This window comes from Alexandromys fortis, unplaced genomic scaffold (genome assembly GCF_014885135.2).
Source record: "Alexandromys fortis isolate MF-2015 unplaced genomic scaffold, M_Fortis_MF-2015_v1.1 scaffold_86, whole genome shotgun sequence".
NCBI classification, from domain to species: domain Eukaryota; kingdom Metazoa; phylum Chordata; class Mammalia; order Rodentia; family Cricetidae; genus Alexandromys; species Alexandromys fortis.
Genome location: NW_026067965.1, coordinates 2,256,877 through 2,273,956, shown reverse-complemented (window position 1 = coordinate 2,273,956; position 17,080 = coordinate 2,256,877). Strand labels below are relative to the sequence as shown.

General features: G+C 45.6%; 2 protein-coding genes across 7 annotated transcripts in view; one reads left to right on the top strand and one right to left on the bottom strand.

Annotated features, from left to right (window-relative positions):
- The first annotated feature begins 296 nt into the window (after window positions 1-296).
- Ramac (RNA guanine-7 methyltransferase activating subunit) lies at window positions 297-3,823 on the top strand. Of its 3 annotated transcripts, none has more exons than XM_050154060.1 (3): window positions 297-711; window positions 2,468-2,664; window positions 3,166-3,823. In XM_050154060.1, exons 2-3 carry the CDS (start codon window positions 2,495-2,497, stop codon window positions 3,350-3,352), a joined length of 357 nt encoding a protein of 118 aa, XP_050010017.1. In that variant the 5' UTR covers window positions 297-711; window positions 2,468-2,494; the 3' UTR covers window positions 3,353-3,823. The 3 variants fall into 3 exon arrangements, with proteins under 3 accessions (XP_050010017.1, XP_050010018.1, XP_050010016.1); XM_050154061.1 differs by lacking the exon at window positions 297-711 and adding an exon at window positions 739-1,028; XM_050154059.1 differs by lacking the exon at window positions 297-711 and adding an exon at window positions 1,087-2,281.
- Window positions 3,824-12,206: 8,383 nt separating this feature from the next.
- CUNH15orf40 (chromosome unknown C15orf40 homolog) overlaps window positions 12,207-17,080 on the bottom strand; it is a 9,052-nt gene continuing 4,178 nt past the window's right edge. Inside the window, exons 5-6 of one of the 4 annotated variants that reach the window (XR_007593940.1) lie at window positions 13,954-14,136; window positions 12,207-13,340 (exon numbers count right to left, since the gene is read on the bottom strand). The gene's annotated coding sequence lies outside the window, so the exon portion shown is untranslated. Of the gene's footprint in view, window positions 14,137-15,785; window positions 16,980-17,080 lie in introns of those variants that run through there. The other 3 variants (XM_050154057.1, XM_050154058.1, XM_050154056.1) reach the window with 3 other exon arrangements.

The window sequence follows — 17,080 nt, the reverse complement described above, 5'->3', positions numbered from 1 at the left end:
AGAAAAGGTCTCCAATTCAAACACTGAACTTTTGCAAGTTAACTGTATTCCTGAGAAGAGTGGACTGCCCGGGAAGCAATCTGAAAAAAAGGTCAAGTTACACCCGGGCTAGTGAGCGTTTCCACACTGGTGAACTCTCTTAGAAGAAGCCGCCCAGATGGTGGGGGGAGAAACGGAGCGCCGACAGTGGAGAGGTGGAGGGCGGCCGCAGGAACCTTACTGCCGAGGCTTGCTCAGGAGCGAGTCGGTGCCGCTCAAGCGGTGCAGTGGAGTCCGCTCGTCACCCCCGCCACCCCGGCTCCGCTTCCGGTCTCCACAGACGCCGGGGTCGCGAGCCGCCTTCCCGCCCGGTCCCCGTGCGTCAGCGACTGCCAGGCCAGGAGATTTTAATACTCGGCGACGCCTTTAACCCTTCGGAAGGACTGGCAGGCGGTCCTGCAGCGACGAGTCAGCACGGCCCACCTCCCCGACGCAGCTCGACCACGCGCCGCCACCCTCCCGCCGCGCCGCGGTTCGAACGCGAGGGGCGTGGCCGGACGGAACCCCAAACCCGGCGACCTCTAGACGTCGCGAGATTTGATAGGCGACTTCGGCTTTTGCGCTCCGGAAATGGAGTAGCGAGGGATCCCTGCGCGTTTGGTTACCTTGGAGAGCCGTTTTGGGTGCTGCTCTGTGGACGACCGAGGCCCCACCAGGGCGTCCCGCGGAAGGGTGAGCACCGCCCTCGGCGGGTGGCGCTTCCGGTCGGGGCGGCGGAGGGACCGGGGAGGCTGCAGCCGGGAGGACTGGGAGGCGCGGCGGTCGCTCCACGTCTGAGCCTCTCTGCCCTCGGGGCGGCTCTTGAAGGCGCTTCTGGAAGGAGCCGCGCGCGTGTTCTGACCTCTGTGCCTGTTGCTTTTGAAGTTGAAGGCCCAGACGATGAGCCTTGTCGCCTCTTGTCCCCCTCAGTTGAAGAGCGAGTTTCCTCTTTGGGCTGTTAGCGCAGAGTTCTAGAGTCCTTATAATCCAGTCCCCTTAAACCGACGCGTGTACGTGCTCACCCCGTCTGCCCACATCTTTTTTTAAAAAAAATGTGTATATGTGTGTTTACAGAGGCCAGGTGTGTGTGTATGCGCGCGCGCTCGCTCGCGCAAAGAGGTCAGAAGTGGGCGTCGGATCCCCTGGAGCTAGAATTACAGGCAGTTGTAAACTGCCCGGTGTGGGTACTGGGATCTGATCTGTATCCTTTGAATGAGTAGTGAGTGCTCTTGACTACTGAGCTATCTCTCCAGCCGCTCCCCCAACCTTTGAGGTTTCCTTTAAACCCTGAAGCCGTATTTGCTTAATTTTCTTTATTATCTATATTTTTTTGAATTATAATTACATTTTTCCTTCCCATGTATCCTGCTTGCTCTCTTTCAAATTCATGGCCTCTTTAGTTGTTATGCACATGTATACTATATATGTGATATATATCATATATATATATACACACACACACATATACATACACAACCTGCTCAAACCTGTTTGCATAATGTTGCTTATATGTATATGTTTTTCAGAGCTGATCTTATATTGTATTGAATAACCGGCTTGTGTGCTCAGCTCTTGGAAGGACTATTGTATAGACCAGGCTGGCCTCCAATTTAGAGATCTGCCTGCCTCTGCCTCTGCTGGGATTAAAGGCGTGCACCACCACCACCTGGCAAGAGACAGAGTTTTACTTTGTAACCAAGTTGGACTCAAACTCGAACTCCTGTTTCAGGCTCCTGAGTGCTGAGATTACAGCTACTGATTTGATTACTCGAGCTTCTTAAAAATTCTAATTTCTCATCTTACAGTTAATTCTCAGTCATTTGCAGTGCTGTTTCATTTCCTACTGGGGGCTGGGAAGTGGCTCAGTGGTTGAGAGAGCTGACTCTTCTTATACAGAGTGTGTAAGAAAACATCCTTCTGGAAACTTAGTTCTGAGGACTTTGATACCCTCTTCTGACCTCTGTTGTGTGGTATTTTGTGTTCTGACAAATAAAGCTTGCCTGAAGATCCGAGGGTGGACTAGTTAACCACAGAGGCCAGGCAATGGTGGCACACACCTTTAATCCCAGCACTGGGAGGAGGAAGCAGGAAGATTTAGGAGTTCAAGGCCACACTGGGCTACAACTAGTCTAAAAGAGAAACAGAACCAGGTGGTGAAGGTTCTCGCCTTCGATCCCAGCATTTGAAGGCTCATGCCTTTAATTCCAGCACCAGGGAGGTGGAGATGGGATCTTGCCCATTCGGTTTGAAGACTCAGATAGAGGTAAAAAGTCCAGCAGCTGGCTGCTCTGCTTCTCTGCTCCTTCAGCTTTCTTGCACTCCCTAATATCTGATTCCAGGTTTTTATTAAGATACTAGAATTTGTGCTACAACACTCTGTCCAAAATTGTTCACTTCCTGGTTTTTCATAAGCTAATAAAATAGTGCTAATTTTTTTTAATTCTTACAGATCTTAAAAATTGTACAGAATTTCAAGATGAGCGATACTTCTGAAGCGACTCCAAATTTTGAAGAGATGTTTGCAAACAGATTCACACAAGACGACAAAGAGTACCAGGAATACTTGAAACGTCCCCCTGAGTCCCCTCCAATTGTTGAGGAGTGGAATAGCAGAGGTGGCGGCAACCAGAGAAACAGAGGCAACTGGTATGTGTTATTTCCGGAGGATAAATGCAAGCCACACTGTCAGCATTTGAGAGGTTGAGATAATAGGTGCATGAGTTCTAGGCCAGCCTGGACTGTCCAATGAGACCCTGTCTCAAACTAATATTTACAAATATACTTAATAAAACTAGTTTTGTACTTGATTTCTTAAAGGTAGTCTTTTGATTAATTTATAAAGTTTCTAAACGGAAATGGAAAATTATGTAATAATTCAATAAAGAAGCGACCTGGTTTTAGCATTTTAGTGGGTGTCAATGTGACGACACCTGGACCTGTTCCCCGCTCTGACAGTAAGAGGCGCCAGTGTGATGTTGGAAGAGTAGCTTAAGTCTTAGGAGATGGACAAGTGCCGTGCCGGGCCCCAGAAATACGGCTCCACCCTCCATTACCCTGTGTTACAGGGAGAACTCAAATGCCCTGGGATTGACGTCTTTGTGGTTTTGTTTTTAAAGGAAAGTTAATGTTTTGTTTTTCTTTTGGTAGGCTGCAAGATAACAGACAGTTTAGAGGTCGGGATAACAGACGAGGATGGCCAAGTGACAATCGATCAAATCAGTGGCATGGACGGTCATGGGGTAACAACTACCCACAGCAGAGACAAGAGCCTTACTACCATCCACAGTACGGACAGTATGGCCCCAACCAGCGGCCTCCATATGGTTACTACTGACAGACACGTTGCGGCTTTAACAAAAGGCCATTCATTTTGATAATGTGCTAAATGTTCGTTTGTCTTCTTTTGGTCATAGTTTTTCATTCTGTTTTACCGAATGGGTTGTTAATTGTTTAGAATTTGAGACTTGAAAATAAATTGATCTTGCTAGAGGTGTGACAATTGATGGGAATAAAGTGTGGATTATATTGTTTGGCTTTATCTTAAATACTGTTTGTTTTATGATTTAATAGTGTTTTGAGTTTGGTATGTTTTCCTTATTTAATCTCTAGGAGTTCTATCTTTAACACATAAATTTTAAATAGGAAATGCTGGCTATTACTTTATAGAAGAGTTCCAGATGTGCTCACCTTGGACGTTTCCTAGAGTGAGGACAGTCGGTCTGTGAAAAACACCTGTGATTATTTGTCATGTATTATACACAGTAGCAGCAACTGAGAGGTAAATAAACGTGAATCCGCTCCTGAACCAGTTTGGTCTTGGTCCTTACTCTTTCAGCTCATCCTCCTGAACTGGTGGGATTGTAGCACTGAATATTATTTGTGCTCCAAGACTTTTGCAAACTTGCAGTAGGGAAGAAACGCATGTTCTCTAAAAAAAACAATACTCATGTAAATATTGCTGCATTTTGACTATTCTGGTATTTCACGTGTGTTGTAGAATATTTTTAGGTGTTACATTTGTTTAATGATACAAAGATGTGTTGTATTTTTTTTTATGTTGCATTTGTTTAACTCTGAAGCTGTGCTACTTGCCTGTCTAAAACACCTGATTGGTCTAATAAAGAGCTGAACAGCCAGTAGCAAGGCAGGAGAAAGGATAGGCGGGCTGACAGGAAGAGAGAATAAAGAGAAAGAGATGTCTGGAAGAGATCAGTTGAGGAAAGAAGGGGCCAGCCACAGAGTAATAGTGTAGGTAAGATATACAAAAGTAAGAAAAGGAAAAAACCCAGACACAAAAGGTGGGTGGGATAATTTTAAGTTAAAAGCTGGCAAGAAACAAGCCCAGCTAAGACTGGGAATTTGTAGTAATAAGACTCAGTGTGGATTTATTTGGGAGCTGGGTGGCGGGCACTCTAAAAGAACAAAGAGTAAAAGAGCAAAAAGGGGGAAAAACCTTCATTTTATAAGGTTATTTTCACTTTGAAATGCTTCTCTTTGATGCTTTACAGCTACAATGAGGCTGTCACTTTTAGAATTCTTGAAATACTTTATGATTACAATAGATTTATTCAAGTAATTTTTTTTTTCAAGACCGGGTTTCTCTGTCACTTTGAAGCCTGTTCTGAAACTTGCTCTGTAGCTCAGGCTGGTCTCAAACTCACAGAGATCCACCTGCCCCTTCTTCCTGAGTGCTGCGATTAAAGGTGTGAGCTACCACTGCCCAGCTCAAGTGAAAATTTTAAAAGACTAATTCAGTATATTATATGTGTAAACTGTGAAGGAATGAATAAACTGCACAAGATGTATGCAGCTCTTATGTTTTGACAGCCCATTTATTTACATGGTAATGACCTAACTGACTTTTTATTATGCTGTGCTTTATATGTATTGAATAAGAGTTAACTTTCTAAGTTTACCTTTTTCTCTGAGCCACTTGAGATGGACTTTCCCAGGTTCTCTGTGATCTGAATGTATCTTCTCCAAGTCCCTTTTCTTACAGAAGAGCCATCTGTAGCACGAATAATAAAAACACAGATACATACGGGGTTTCAACCTGAAGATCAGGAAAGCAAAGCTGACAGCCACTAGAGAGCTTAATCTCTGTAAAATCTTCAGACTGAAAGAACAAGTTCCTGCCTCATCCCTCTATATTCCTCTCTAGTGCTGGGATTAAAGGCACCACCACCACCTGGCCTCTGCGGTTAACTAGTGTGGTCACTGGGATTAAAGGTGTGTGCCACCACTGCCTGGTCTGTGTGGCTGACTAGTGTGATACCAATGAAATATCACTGCAGTTATCCTCTTGGGTAACTTATGAAAAAGGTTCTAATATATTAGGTTTTCACAGTAATGACTTTAACATGTGCCCTTCTCAGGCCACTGCTATTATGTAAATATGACCCTGTTTTTTTTAAAGTCCTTTTAACATGAGTATTTTTTCATTGAGTATGAGTAACCCATGTGATAGGTAGTTTTTTTTTTTTTAAACCGGTAATTATTATCAGGCACCCCCAACCCATGCACTTAAAATAAGGAAGAAATAAAAGGAATGTTTTTTGCTTCATAAGACAGGAAATAACACGAAAATATAAAGGATAATTTAAGGGTGAGTCAGAAAAAATGTTGAATAAAATTAATTTCAAATAGTCTATTATAGCACACAGCATTAAGCATGCCTTTAATCCCAGCACTCGGGAGGCAGAGGCAGGCGGATCTCTGTGAGTTCGAGGTCAGCCTGGTCTACAAGAGCTAGTTCCAGGACGGACTCCAAAGCTCCAGAGAAACCCTGTCTCGAAAAAACAAAAACAAAAAACCAAACAAACAAACAAAAAAAGCCTAAGTGTTCACCCTGCCCTCTTGCAGAGTTGTAAGTGGCCAGAGGGAGAGCCTGAGACCAAAATGGGAAATTGATGGCAGCTCCGCTGTAAGCGCAGCAGAAACGCTGGTGGGGAAGGAATGCTGGGTACGCGGTGAAGCAGAGCAGTGCGAGATGGGGAGGCCTGACTTCCCAGGCCAGTCTGGGCAGCCTAGTGCTGACTCCAACAGACAAGATGAGAGGCCAACGATGGCAGGGTTTTATCGTTCCCGTGTGGGTCTGTTCCTATGTCAATTGCAAAGGGATAGCGAATTATGTTTAGGAAACAAGTTTCAAAGAAGCTTATATAAAAGCTGAGCTAAAACTGGGGGTACACACTGGAAATTGGCGCTCACTTTAAAATGTGTTGATTATTGAGCACATCAGATTGGCTCCTTTTGAGAACAGCTTGCTGGGGACCTAAGAGTTTTCTGGCATGTGTTTTGGTGCTAGAGGGTGTGGGGCATCTAGCATATAAATGCCCTCGAGCCGTTGCTTTGAGAAAAGGTTTTGGGTTCTTGGTACCATTTGGGAAAGGCATCTTTAAGTGTTTAACAGAGAAGGGTGGAATCTCCTTTTAACCTCAAGGAAAATACATGACCGTATTGTGAAGAGTAAAGAAATGTCAGCTTTTTTTTTTTTTTTTTATGGTTTTTAAGAGTGGGATTTTTCGTTTCTTAAGTTGACCTGGCTCTCTTAGGCTCAAGCAGTCCCCACACCTTAGACCCCTGATTAGCTGGGGACTGTAGGTGTGTGCCACCCTGCCCAACCTAAATGTTAGTCTTGAGAGTGCTAAAGTAGACGGAAATGACCTGTCGGCCTGAAGGCTAGTGGCAGCACTAATTCTGAATTCTAATAAAAGTGCTATACTTTGTTCAAAACATTTTTATGCTTTCATTTTTTTCAATTTTTTTTTGTTCCACTTGACTTTTAAAATCTGTGTGTGTTGGTATTCAGTATCCTGAGAAAATTCACAAGGACGACAGGCAGCTGAGGGGCGTGGTCTCGGGGCCTCTGTCGTGGTTGGCACCATTGCTTTGGGCGTCTGGCAAGTCTGAATTATGAAAGGAGCATGTGGCCGGAACCTGTTCACCTGGTGGTGGTTTGAAAGTGAAAGGGGATAAGGGAGAGGCTGGGGCTGCTTTGCCCCTTTCAAGAACCCTATAGGGCCTACCTCTAAACCCCACTGACGCCACAGGCTGGGACAAAGCTTTCCACACATGGTCCTTAGGATCCAGAGATTTGGTTGTGGCAATCTATCCCCTGAGCTATTGATGTCTCGGTTGTTGATAGTGGGGATGGGATCTAGGGCCTCACACGTGCTAGGCAGATCTACTTACCCCAGCCCATCTTTACTTTTTATTTCGAGAGTTTCACTGGTTTGCCTAGGCTGACCTTGAACTTTCAGTCCTACTTGGGATATTGACTTTCAATTAGTACTACTGTTATAATAAAGAAAACCTGTATTGTCAATATTTAAATTACTACTTAGAGATTAAAATACAGGTATATATCACATTCTGTGAGATCAATTTTTTTCCCAGATTCTGCTACATTATTAAAGAACAAATTAAAATCTAGATCCTGTTGGTAGATTGGAACCCAGGGGAGCCTTGAGAGCAAATATTTCCTCCTTTCTAGAAGGCTGTACTGTGAGGGTATGCAGGGGTGAGGAGGGAGATGCCCATCAGCTGGGCTGTATGTGTGAGGATGTGCAGGGGTGGGGAGGAACGTGCCCACCAGCTGGGCTGTACATTTGAGGATGTGCAGAGGTGAGGAGGGAGTAGCCCCTCAGCTGCTTGAACAGTGCAAAGGCCTTGGCACCAGAGACATATGTTCTGAGGAGCCATCCATGCTGTCGGATTAGGAAAATGAAGGGCAGTGGGTAGTACCTGTCGGATTCACAGTTTCGCAGGGTAGGAAAGATGGAGGAGCAGTTTAACACAAGATAAGTTTCCAGCAAACTGCCCGCAGGACGTGACTGCTTTCAGGATGATGTTAAAAGTAGACACAAAAAGGATGGAATCTACTGGGTGGTGGCGCACGCCTTTAATCTCACCTCGAGGAGGCAGAGGCAGGAGGTCTTGAGTTCAAGGCAAGCCTGGTAGTGAGGTCCAGGACAGCCAGGGCTACATAGAAAGACCATATCTTTAAGGTGGTGGTACTGGGGGGGGGGGCATGGAATCTTACCACAGGACAACATGGATAGAACTTCTGGAGGTTACTGTGTTCAGTGAAAAGAGCCAGACACAGAGACTTAATACCACATCCACTAGCAGAGACTAAAACTATGTTGACCACATAAAAGTATAGGGTAGCACAGAGATTACTAGAAACCAGGAAGGGAGGGGGGGGGTAGAGAAAGTTAGTAATGGATTCCAAAATAAAATTAGTAGTGGGAAGTCGTTCTAACATCTTTGAATGGAATCACTGTAAGACTCACATTTTCCAAAGTAGAGGACTGAGTTCCCGACACATCAAAATGATAGCGTGAGATCACAGAAATGCTAATTACCCAGCTTTGGTTGTTTTAGTGCCCACGGTATCAAATTATACTATATTCCATAAAAAATGCAAATACCGTGACAGTTACAAAGCAAACAAGTAGACAGCACAGAACTAGGTACATAGGAACACGGAACACAGGTTCTTGCCTCCCGAGTTTGAAGAAGGCCTTTCCGGGTTGGGTTAAGAGGTTCAGCTCACAGTCTCCATGAGCTCGTATGTGTATCCATCTTGTTGTGTCTGGAAAATGCTGGTTCCTTGGGGTCATCATTCCTTGGTGACCTGCACCAGGCTTTTTCTCTTAGGCCACCAACCAACTCCCAAATCACGACGCAGACTTATTCTTAGCTTTCAGTGCTTCACCTATCTTATGCACGTTTCTGTCTAACTTTTTTTTGTTTGTTTTTTTTTTTTTTTTTTTTTAAACTTAACCTGTTTCTCTTTATCTACATCCTGCATTGGGGCTTTTTACCTGTTCCTATTTTCTTGGTGTCTCTGTTTCTGCCTGGTTGGCAGCCACCTGGCTTCTGGCCCCGGATATCTTCTCTCTCCTATAAATAGGAGTTTAGACTTCTCCTATTTATTCTCTCTGCCTGCTAGCTCCGCCTGTCCTTTCTCTGCCTAGCTATTGGCCCTGCGGCTCTTTATCAGACCCATCAGGGGCTTTAGACAGGCAAGGTGAACCAGGTGCGACACATCTTTACATCATTTAACAAGTAGAGTAGAAAACAAAAGTAACACAGCTTTGCACGGTTAAAGTTAATATCCTGCCGCAACAACAAATGCAGTAGTATTCCGCAACACCCACCTCTGAATCTTACAGTCTCTTCTGCCTCCTCCTCCTCTTCCACAGAGGTTTTCATAGGACATCCCACTGGGGTTCAGTGCTCCACAGTCTCTCACGCTCTGCACTTTGTCCAGCTGTGGTCTCTGTTAATCACCATCTCCTGCAAAAACAAGCTTCTCTGCTGAGGGCTCTGCGGGTATAGCGTGGGGAGAACTCCATAGGTTCAAACCAGACAAAAATCCCAGCACTAAGAAGGGGACGTGGGCCCAGGTCCTCCCCTAACCAAGAAGCTATATGCAAGTGATACCTGACGGGAAAGGGGAATCCGTTTCCTCCCACTGAGTCCCTGGGTATATCCACTACACCCCAGGGCAGGCCCTACGCCCAGGAATTGTTGGCCAATACAAAACAGAATCCATGTTTTTTATGGTTTTTTTTGTTTTGTTTTGTTTTAGAAGTTTTTCTTATTGATTTTCCTTCTTTAAATTTTGACTTAACATTTTATGTTTTTGGTTGTTTTTCCTGTGGGTTTTGTTTGTTTTGGGAGAGGGAAAGAATATGATCAAAATATATTGTAAAAGTTTTTTTTAAAAAATAAAAATGTAAAAAGTAGTTCAGCTCACCAGGCAGTGGTGGCGCACGCCTTTAATCCCAGCACTCGGGAGGCAGAGGCAGGTGGATCTCTGTGAGTTTGAGGCCAGCCTGGTGTACAGAGTGAGTTCCAGGACAACCAAGGCTACAACAGAGAAACAAAGCAAAACAGTAAGTAGTTAGGATCACAGGGCTGGGGTGTGGCTCTGGAAGAGCCGCCCAGCCCTCACAAAGTTTAATCTCTGAAATAATGGGAGATTATTATACAATGCAAGCTCATCTTCAGCTACATAGCATGCTTGAGGCCAGTCTGGCTGCACGAGACTCTGTCTCAAAAAAATTAAAGTTCATCTCACAAATACCTCACTAGGTTCTTCACGGCCGAGGAACTAATTTAGTCGGTGTTGCATTCTGTCCCTAAGGGCAGAGAGTCCGATGTATTAATTACCAGTTAAGTTTTCTCTGGGTTTCAGTGACATCTCCTGAGACCAGTTCTGGGGAGGATGTGATTATGATCTCATGTTTTTTTTCCACCGCTAGGGCCTTTAACTCCCTACAGTCTCCAGCCTTTGTCTGCATGAGGTAAACAAAGCTGTTCTCCTTGCTAAAGCCAGAGAGCTTGGCTGTCTTGCGTTTTTTCCTCTTTTAAATTTCTTTAATTACATATACTCCATGTATACAAAATAAGTGTAAAAAGTGGGTGAGGTGGTATAAAAATTAGTAGCCTTCACCCAAACAATTGTATATTCTTAGACCTGTTTACACACACACACACACACATGCACACACACACCTCCTCATTCGCTTAACAGAATGCAATAGATATCACTCCAAGTCAATAACGGATTCAAACTTAATGATTTAATTTTAAATATTGTATGGGCTTGCCATTGAGTGAATGACTATTCTCTTGGTAGATCCTCGGGGATTCTCTCTTCGTTTTCCACACACTAGCTAACAGTGCTACTTTACCTTTGTAGACTTACCCTTTGGTGCTTTCGTTCTGTATTCTGTGGCGAGCACTCTGAAAAGGGAAATTGTGAGGTCAAAGGGTTAAAACCACTTAAACACTACATGCAGGTTATAGTGTTTGTATTGTCCTTGAAGTGGGAGGATCCGCTCTAAACGTGGGTGCACCATGTCCTGGGCTGCGGCCCTGGCCTGCGTAGAAAGGAGGCAATGAGCCGAACATGACTTCCTGACTACAGGGCCGTGTGGCCAGCTGCCTCGCACTGCTGCTGTGCCCTCCCCACCCGACAGACTGGACCCTCAAACTGAATTGAAATAACCCGTTTTAGCCTGTTTTTGTCCAATGCCTTGTCACGAAAGTGGCCAATATGCAAAGTCACAGTGGCTTTTTTCCTATGACTTCAAATTTTTGACTGGCTTGGAACTCACTCTGTAGACCAGGCTGGTCTCAAACCTACATACATCTGCCAGCCTCTGCCTCCTGAGTGTTGAAATTAAAAGTGTGTGTAACCATAAAAAAAAAAAAAAGACTTCAAATTTTTAAGAAGCTTTTTTAAGGAGGACTCATTGATTTTATTATCATATCTGTTTCTTTTTTTTTTGAAGATTTATTTTTCTACTATGTACACAGTATTCTATATCCATGTATGCCCATAGTCCAGAAGACAACGTATCTCATTACAGATGGTTGTGAGCCACCATGTGGTTGCTGGGAGTTGAACTCAGGACCTCTGGAAGAGCAGCCAGTGCTTTTAACCTCTGAGCCGTTTCCCCAGCCCCTTAAGAAGTTTTTTTTTTTAACACTGTCATCGTGTGGGTGAGTGAGTGAAGCATATGATGTGCCCATGAGCGGGCACACACGTGCCACAGTGTATGTGTGGCGTTGGGACTTCCGGAGTCAGCTCTCTCACAGTGGGTCTGGATTCCGGGACCCAAAGCAGGTGTCAAGGCTTGCACAGCAGTGTCTGAACCCACTACACAGTGGCTCTCAACCCGTGGCCAACATATCCTGCATGTCAGATACTTACAGCTCCTAACGGTGGCAAGATGACAACTGTGAATTAACATCAAAAATAGTTTTACCGTTAGGGTCACCGCGACATGAGGAACTGTATCATAGCGTCGCAGGGTTGGGAAGGGTGAGACCCGCTGCACTAAATCATCTCACTGGGCCAACTGCAGCTTGGTGGCTGATTGGTCGCAAGCTGCTCAGCCTTTGTAATCCCTGCGTTTACTAGGATGCTTCACTGCTGGCTGTCATGACGCCTTTGTCACCTGGGACGCTGCACCTTTTTGTCAATTCCTCTTTTTTTTTTTTTTTTTTGACCATTTTCTTATGTCTTTAAACTTTTCGTTGCCCAGGCTTCTCTGACTTGTCCTGTGTTCCACCGTTACTTTGTTTCCAGTATGGTCTTTAGCTCCCTGATGCTTTTTTTCTTTTTATTATTTTCTTTCTTTCTTTCTTTCTTTTTTTTTTTTTTGGTGTTTCAAGACAGGGTTTCACTGTAGTTTTAGAGCCTGTCCTGGAACTAGCTCTTGTAGACCAGGCTGGCCTCGAACTCACAGAGATCCGTCTGCCTCTGCCTCCCAAGTGCTGGAATTAAAGGCATGTTCCACGACCACCCGGTTTCTTATTATTCTCAGACATGTTATTTTTAATCATGCGTATGTGTGAGTACGTGCGTGTGCGTGTGGGCATCCCAGTCCAGAGGTGTTGGACTTCCTGGAGCTGGAGTGACAGGTGGTTGTGAATCATGAATGTGGGTCCTGGGAACTGAACTCAGTCCTCTGGAAGAGCAGCCTGGATCCTAATTGCTAGCCGGCTTTCTAGCTCTCTCTTTTTAAACTCAGGCCTGCTTCGGGTGTTTCCCCAGGACCTGAAGTGAGCAGGGGTCATGTGGCAAGCAGCTACCTACCATATGGACAGTACAGCCTCAGAAGAGAGTAGAGGTTTGCCCTCTTACCAATAATTTGCTTCCTTACTCTGCATTGTGCCGCTGACCTCCAGAGATCTGAGGAAATCTAAGGCTTTGCCATAGTTTGGAAACCCCTGTGATGGCAGAACACATCACCGGTGAGGTAACTGTCGTGTAGAAGTGACTAAGGCGTCTCTAACTTTGGCTGCGGAGTTCGGGGATTCCCTGGCTCTAATCCCAGCCTCTCTGAGACACCTTCAAATGATGGCATTTGTAGATTTCTCACAGGGGCAGACTGTTCTCATTAGAAGGTCCCACTACACAGCCTATGGGTGGGTGTGTTCTTCAGTCAACTAAACGGGCACGTTAGGGACCTGGCCAGTTGTCCTGCTCAGTGACGTTTTCAGAAACTCCGACGCACGGTGGGATCTCTGAGAGCTCCGGAGCGGAGGGAGGGGCTTAGGATCCTGCTGTCTTCCATGGCGCTCACCTGGACGGCTGAGTAGCCAGCTGGCTCTCAGCCAACAATGTCCCGCGAGAAACTTTACAGGGCCGAGGGATCTAAGCTTAAAGAACATCTCTGGAAAGACAAGAGCTTACGAGCGTGTGGGAACGGCAGCGCGGAAGGAACGTCCTACAACTGCTTTGACCAGCGTCAAAGTATTCGTCGATTTCTGCTGCGGCGCCACAGTGCCACCTCCTGGATGTAAACGGAAAATTCTGAGTTTTTAAAGTCCTCATCACATATATTAAAATGATTTGAATTTGGGGTCATGGCAGGTTCTAAATACTTATATTCTGTCCTACAGTTAAGGAACTACTTAACCAAATCCTCGAAAACTCGAGATAGAACATTGTAGTTCGCAGCCTTAGAGAACCTTCTAAAATTCTTATCTTTGGCTTTTTAAAGCCTTAAACACTGCCAAGGTCCCACTTGGGTCCTCTGATTGTCTCTCTGTCCTCGAGCCAAAGGAAAGATATGGAATGATTCCCAGAAATCAGAAGCCCCTGCCTCCTGAGCAGGTCGAGCCCATTTTTTTTCCTTTCCCACGTTCTGCTCATGTACGGTGGGGGAACCCAAGTTCCTACAGTCGTGCAGGGGAGACTGTCCCTTCTGGTGGAAGGGAGGGTGACAGATGCGGGGCTACAGCATCACCTTGACACTGGTCCTCGGTTACCTCAGACCTCATTTACAGCGCTGGCAAAGCCAGGGTCCCCAGGCTAGCACGGGACAAGAACAGCGGTGCCATTGCGTAGACTGTGGGTATCTGCCTCTTAGAATTAACTGGGGGCAGATCAGGTTAGAATCCTACCTGGAAAAGGCTAACAGAGGCTGGATTTTGTGTCCTTGTTCCTGGCTCTACTTCAGTATTCTTGAGGTGAGATCAAACCTGGGTCTGACTGAAGAGAGCTGCCTACCCGGTCTTCTGGGGGCAGGTCCAGGTTCCCATCAGTGAGGACGAGAGGCGGTTAGGGAATGCTGAAGGTGACCGCATCTGCAGAGGGAGAAGGGACTGTCCTAGAACACAGCTCCTGGACCAGTTCCAGACGGTGTCGCTAGGATGGATCTGTCTTTTTGCTTATTCGTTTATCTGGACGCAAGAACTCACTGTTTAACTCAGGCCTGACTCAAACTTACTACATAGCTCAGGTTGGCCTTGAATTTTAGATTCTCCTGCGGCAGCCTCCCCCAAAGTGGGGTTATAGGTCTGTACCCCCATGCTCAGTCGTGATGTGTCTTGTTAGAAAATACTATTATGAGTCTGGCGGTGGTGGTGCATGTCTTTATGCCCAGCACTTGGGAGGCGGAGGCAGGAGGATCTCTGTGAGTTCGAGGCCAGCCTGGTCTACACAGTGAGTTCTAGGACAAACAGGACTAGACAGTTTTCTCAAGAGAAGTAAAGAAACCGAGCTGGAGCTGGAGTGGGGTAGACATCTGTGCCCAGAGGGAGGTGAACTTGACGTTAGCAGTTTGAGATGAGTCTGGGCAACATAGTTAGGCCCCCATGTTCAGAAAAAAAAATTATTGTAGTGAAACCTGGTTCCTACCCAGCCTCCACTGAGAGTTTTTGATTCTGATCTCCATTCCTAGTTTGCTCGAGTCTGCTGATCCTATCTCCAGCTCTGGGATGGGCCTTAATTGGCCTAAAATGATTAGGATAAACCTCTTTCCTAATCACTGCTTCAGCTAGTTGGCATTTCTTGCCAAGAGGGTGGTTTAGACACTCCTATGATCTGATTTGACGCAAGGTGGAAGGGGACGGGACTTTTGGAAAACAATGGCCAAGCTCTTCAGGGCGGGCTCCATTGCAGAGGGTTAGCATACGGATATGACTCCACCCACCCACCCACCCACCCATACACACCAAGCAGAGCCTTCTGCCTCAGGAAAGGAACTGGACCTGAGCATTAGGCTGGCATCACAGAAGAAAGGAAGGGGGAACTTTGTAACATCGCTGCTCTGTGAAACCCTTAAACACCTCTGGACTCTGTGAGCTTGCTAACACATTGACATGTGTTTCTGCTATGTAAGAAGCTTCCTGTAGTGAGCCGTGCAAGGCCACAGGTGAAATGCCTGTGAGACCCAGTGGAACTGTGGGAAAGCTCTCCAGCCCAAACCACACAAAACAAGTACTCAGAAGCAGTGTAGTAGAGGGTCTTACAAGGCAGAGCAGCTGGTTTAAACCGGTTCTGCCTCTAAGCAGCCCAGGAATAAGCTTCCCTGCTGCTTCAGTCCTTGGCTCCTGGGAAGGAACTGCTAGTTTTTTCACACCAAGCATTTCTACAATCGGTGTTTCTTGCGGACTTGGTTTTTAACAATCAGGTCATCACAGTACATTTTCTCCTGTACTTACTGGCAAGGCACACACTACAAATCAGCAGTTATGTTATTACTAGATGAGCCTAACCCGGCTGGGCGCGTTGTGCATGTCTGTGTATAACCCGGCAAGTGGGAGGCTGGGGCAGCGGGAGCTGCAAGGCTGCACATTGACTTAGGGAGACCCTGTCTCAAAGATCAAAATGAACAACAACAATCTAGAGTTCTATAATGTAGGTAAGATAAGTGAAACATATTTGTTATCATCTTAGCTACATATAGACATATACAACATGTGTTATTGAGAGATACACGCTATCTATACAGATCTAGGGACACAGGCTCACATATCAGGCTGACCTGAAACTCTATTATGTAAAGGATCATCTCGAACTCATCACCCCCTGCCCTCACGTCCAGAGTGCTGGGATTACAGGTGTGAACCATCACACCAGTTTATGCAGGGCTGGGGATCGAACCCAAGGCTGAGTGCCTAGCGGGACGCACTGCCAACTGAGCTACCACCCAGCTCACAGATGGGATCTCTGGTGGGCTTTTCAATGAAAAGAACTTCCAGGTAATCTTTCTCCTCTTCTTTTTTAAAAGACTTATTTTTTTTAATTTGTATGTATGTATGTGTCTGTCTGTTTCTGTGTATCTGTGTATACATATGAGTGTGGGTGCTCTGAGATCAGAGGCTCTGGATCCCTTGAAGATGGAGTTACCGGCACTTGTGAGGCATCCCACATCGGGTTGTTGGGAAGTGAACTCAAGTCCTCTCCAAGAGCAGCAAAGCTTCTTATCCGCTAGCCATGGCCCCACCACTTCTTTACTCTTTTAAGATCTTTGGAGATTCCTAAGAACTTCTCGATTTGAAGATTTACAAGGTTTTCAAAACTAACTGACTGACATTACGTTACAGGTCTACAATTATTTACTTTTTCACAAATGTCCCATACACTTTTTAAAAGATATAAAAAACATTTTGGCATTTAAATAAACATCTTAAAATGGAAGTTGGATTATAAAGCAGCATGAAATGGTTTTCACTTGTAAACAGAATTAGGAACCCCCAGAATCCACAAACACTGTGGTGATATGAGGCTCAAGGCACCAATGGGAGTCAAGGGAGCTAGGTTCCCGCTGTCGTCTTGCACACGGTGATCTTCAACTGGTCTCCTGATGTCTGCGATCAGAGGCACCACCGTGGACAGCAGAGGGTGAGGTTGATCATCCTGATTGGCTTGTCCAGCTGTCCCGTGGTGAAGCCATAAAATTAGAGTAACATATTTCAGGCTGTTTAATGTGTATGTGTGTGCACATACACACGGGAATCACATGCCTGCAGGTGTTCTCAGAAGTCAGAAAAAAATGTCGGGACAGCCTGGAACTGGAGTTTCAGGATGAGTCCTCTGATGTGGGTGCTGGGGGCCAAGCCCAGGACCCCTGGAAGAGCACCAAGTGCTCGTAACTACTGAGGCGAGGCATCTCTTCGGCTCCAACGGAGAGGGATTTTAGAGCCTATATTTAATGGATAGATTTAAATTTTCTACTTTTATTTTAATCTGATTTGTGCGTGTGTATTCCACTGCCTATGTCTGGACACATATATATGTTTTCTT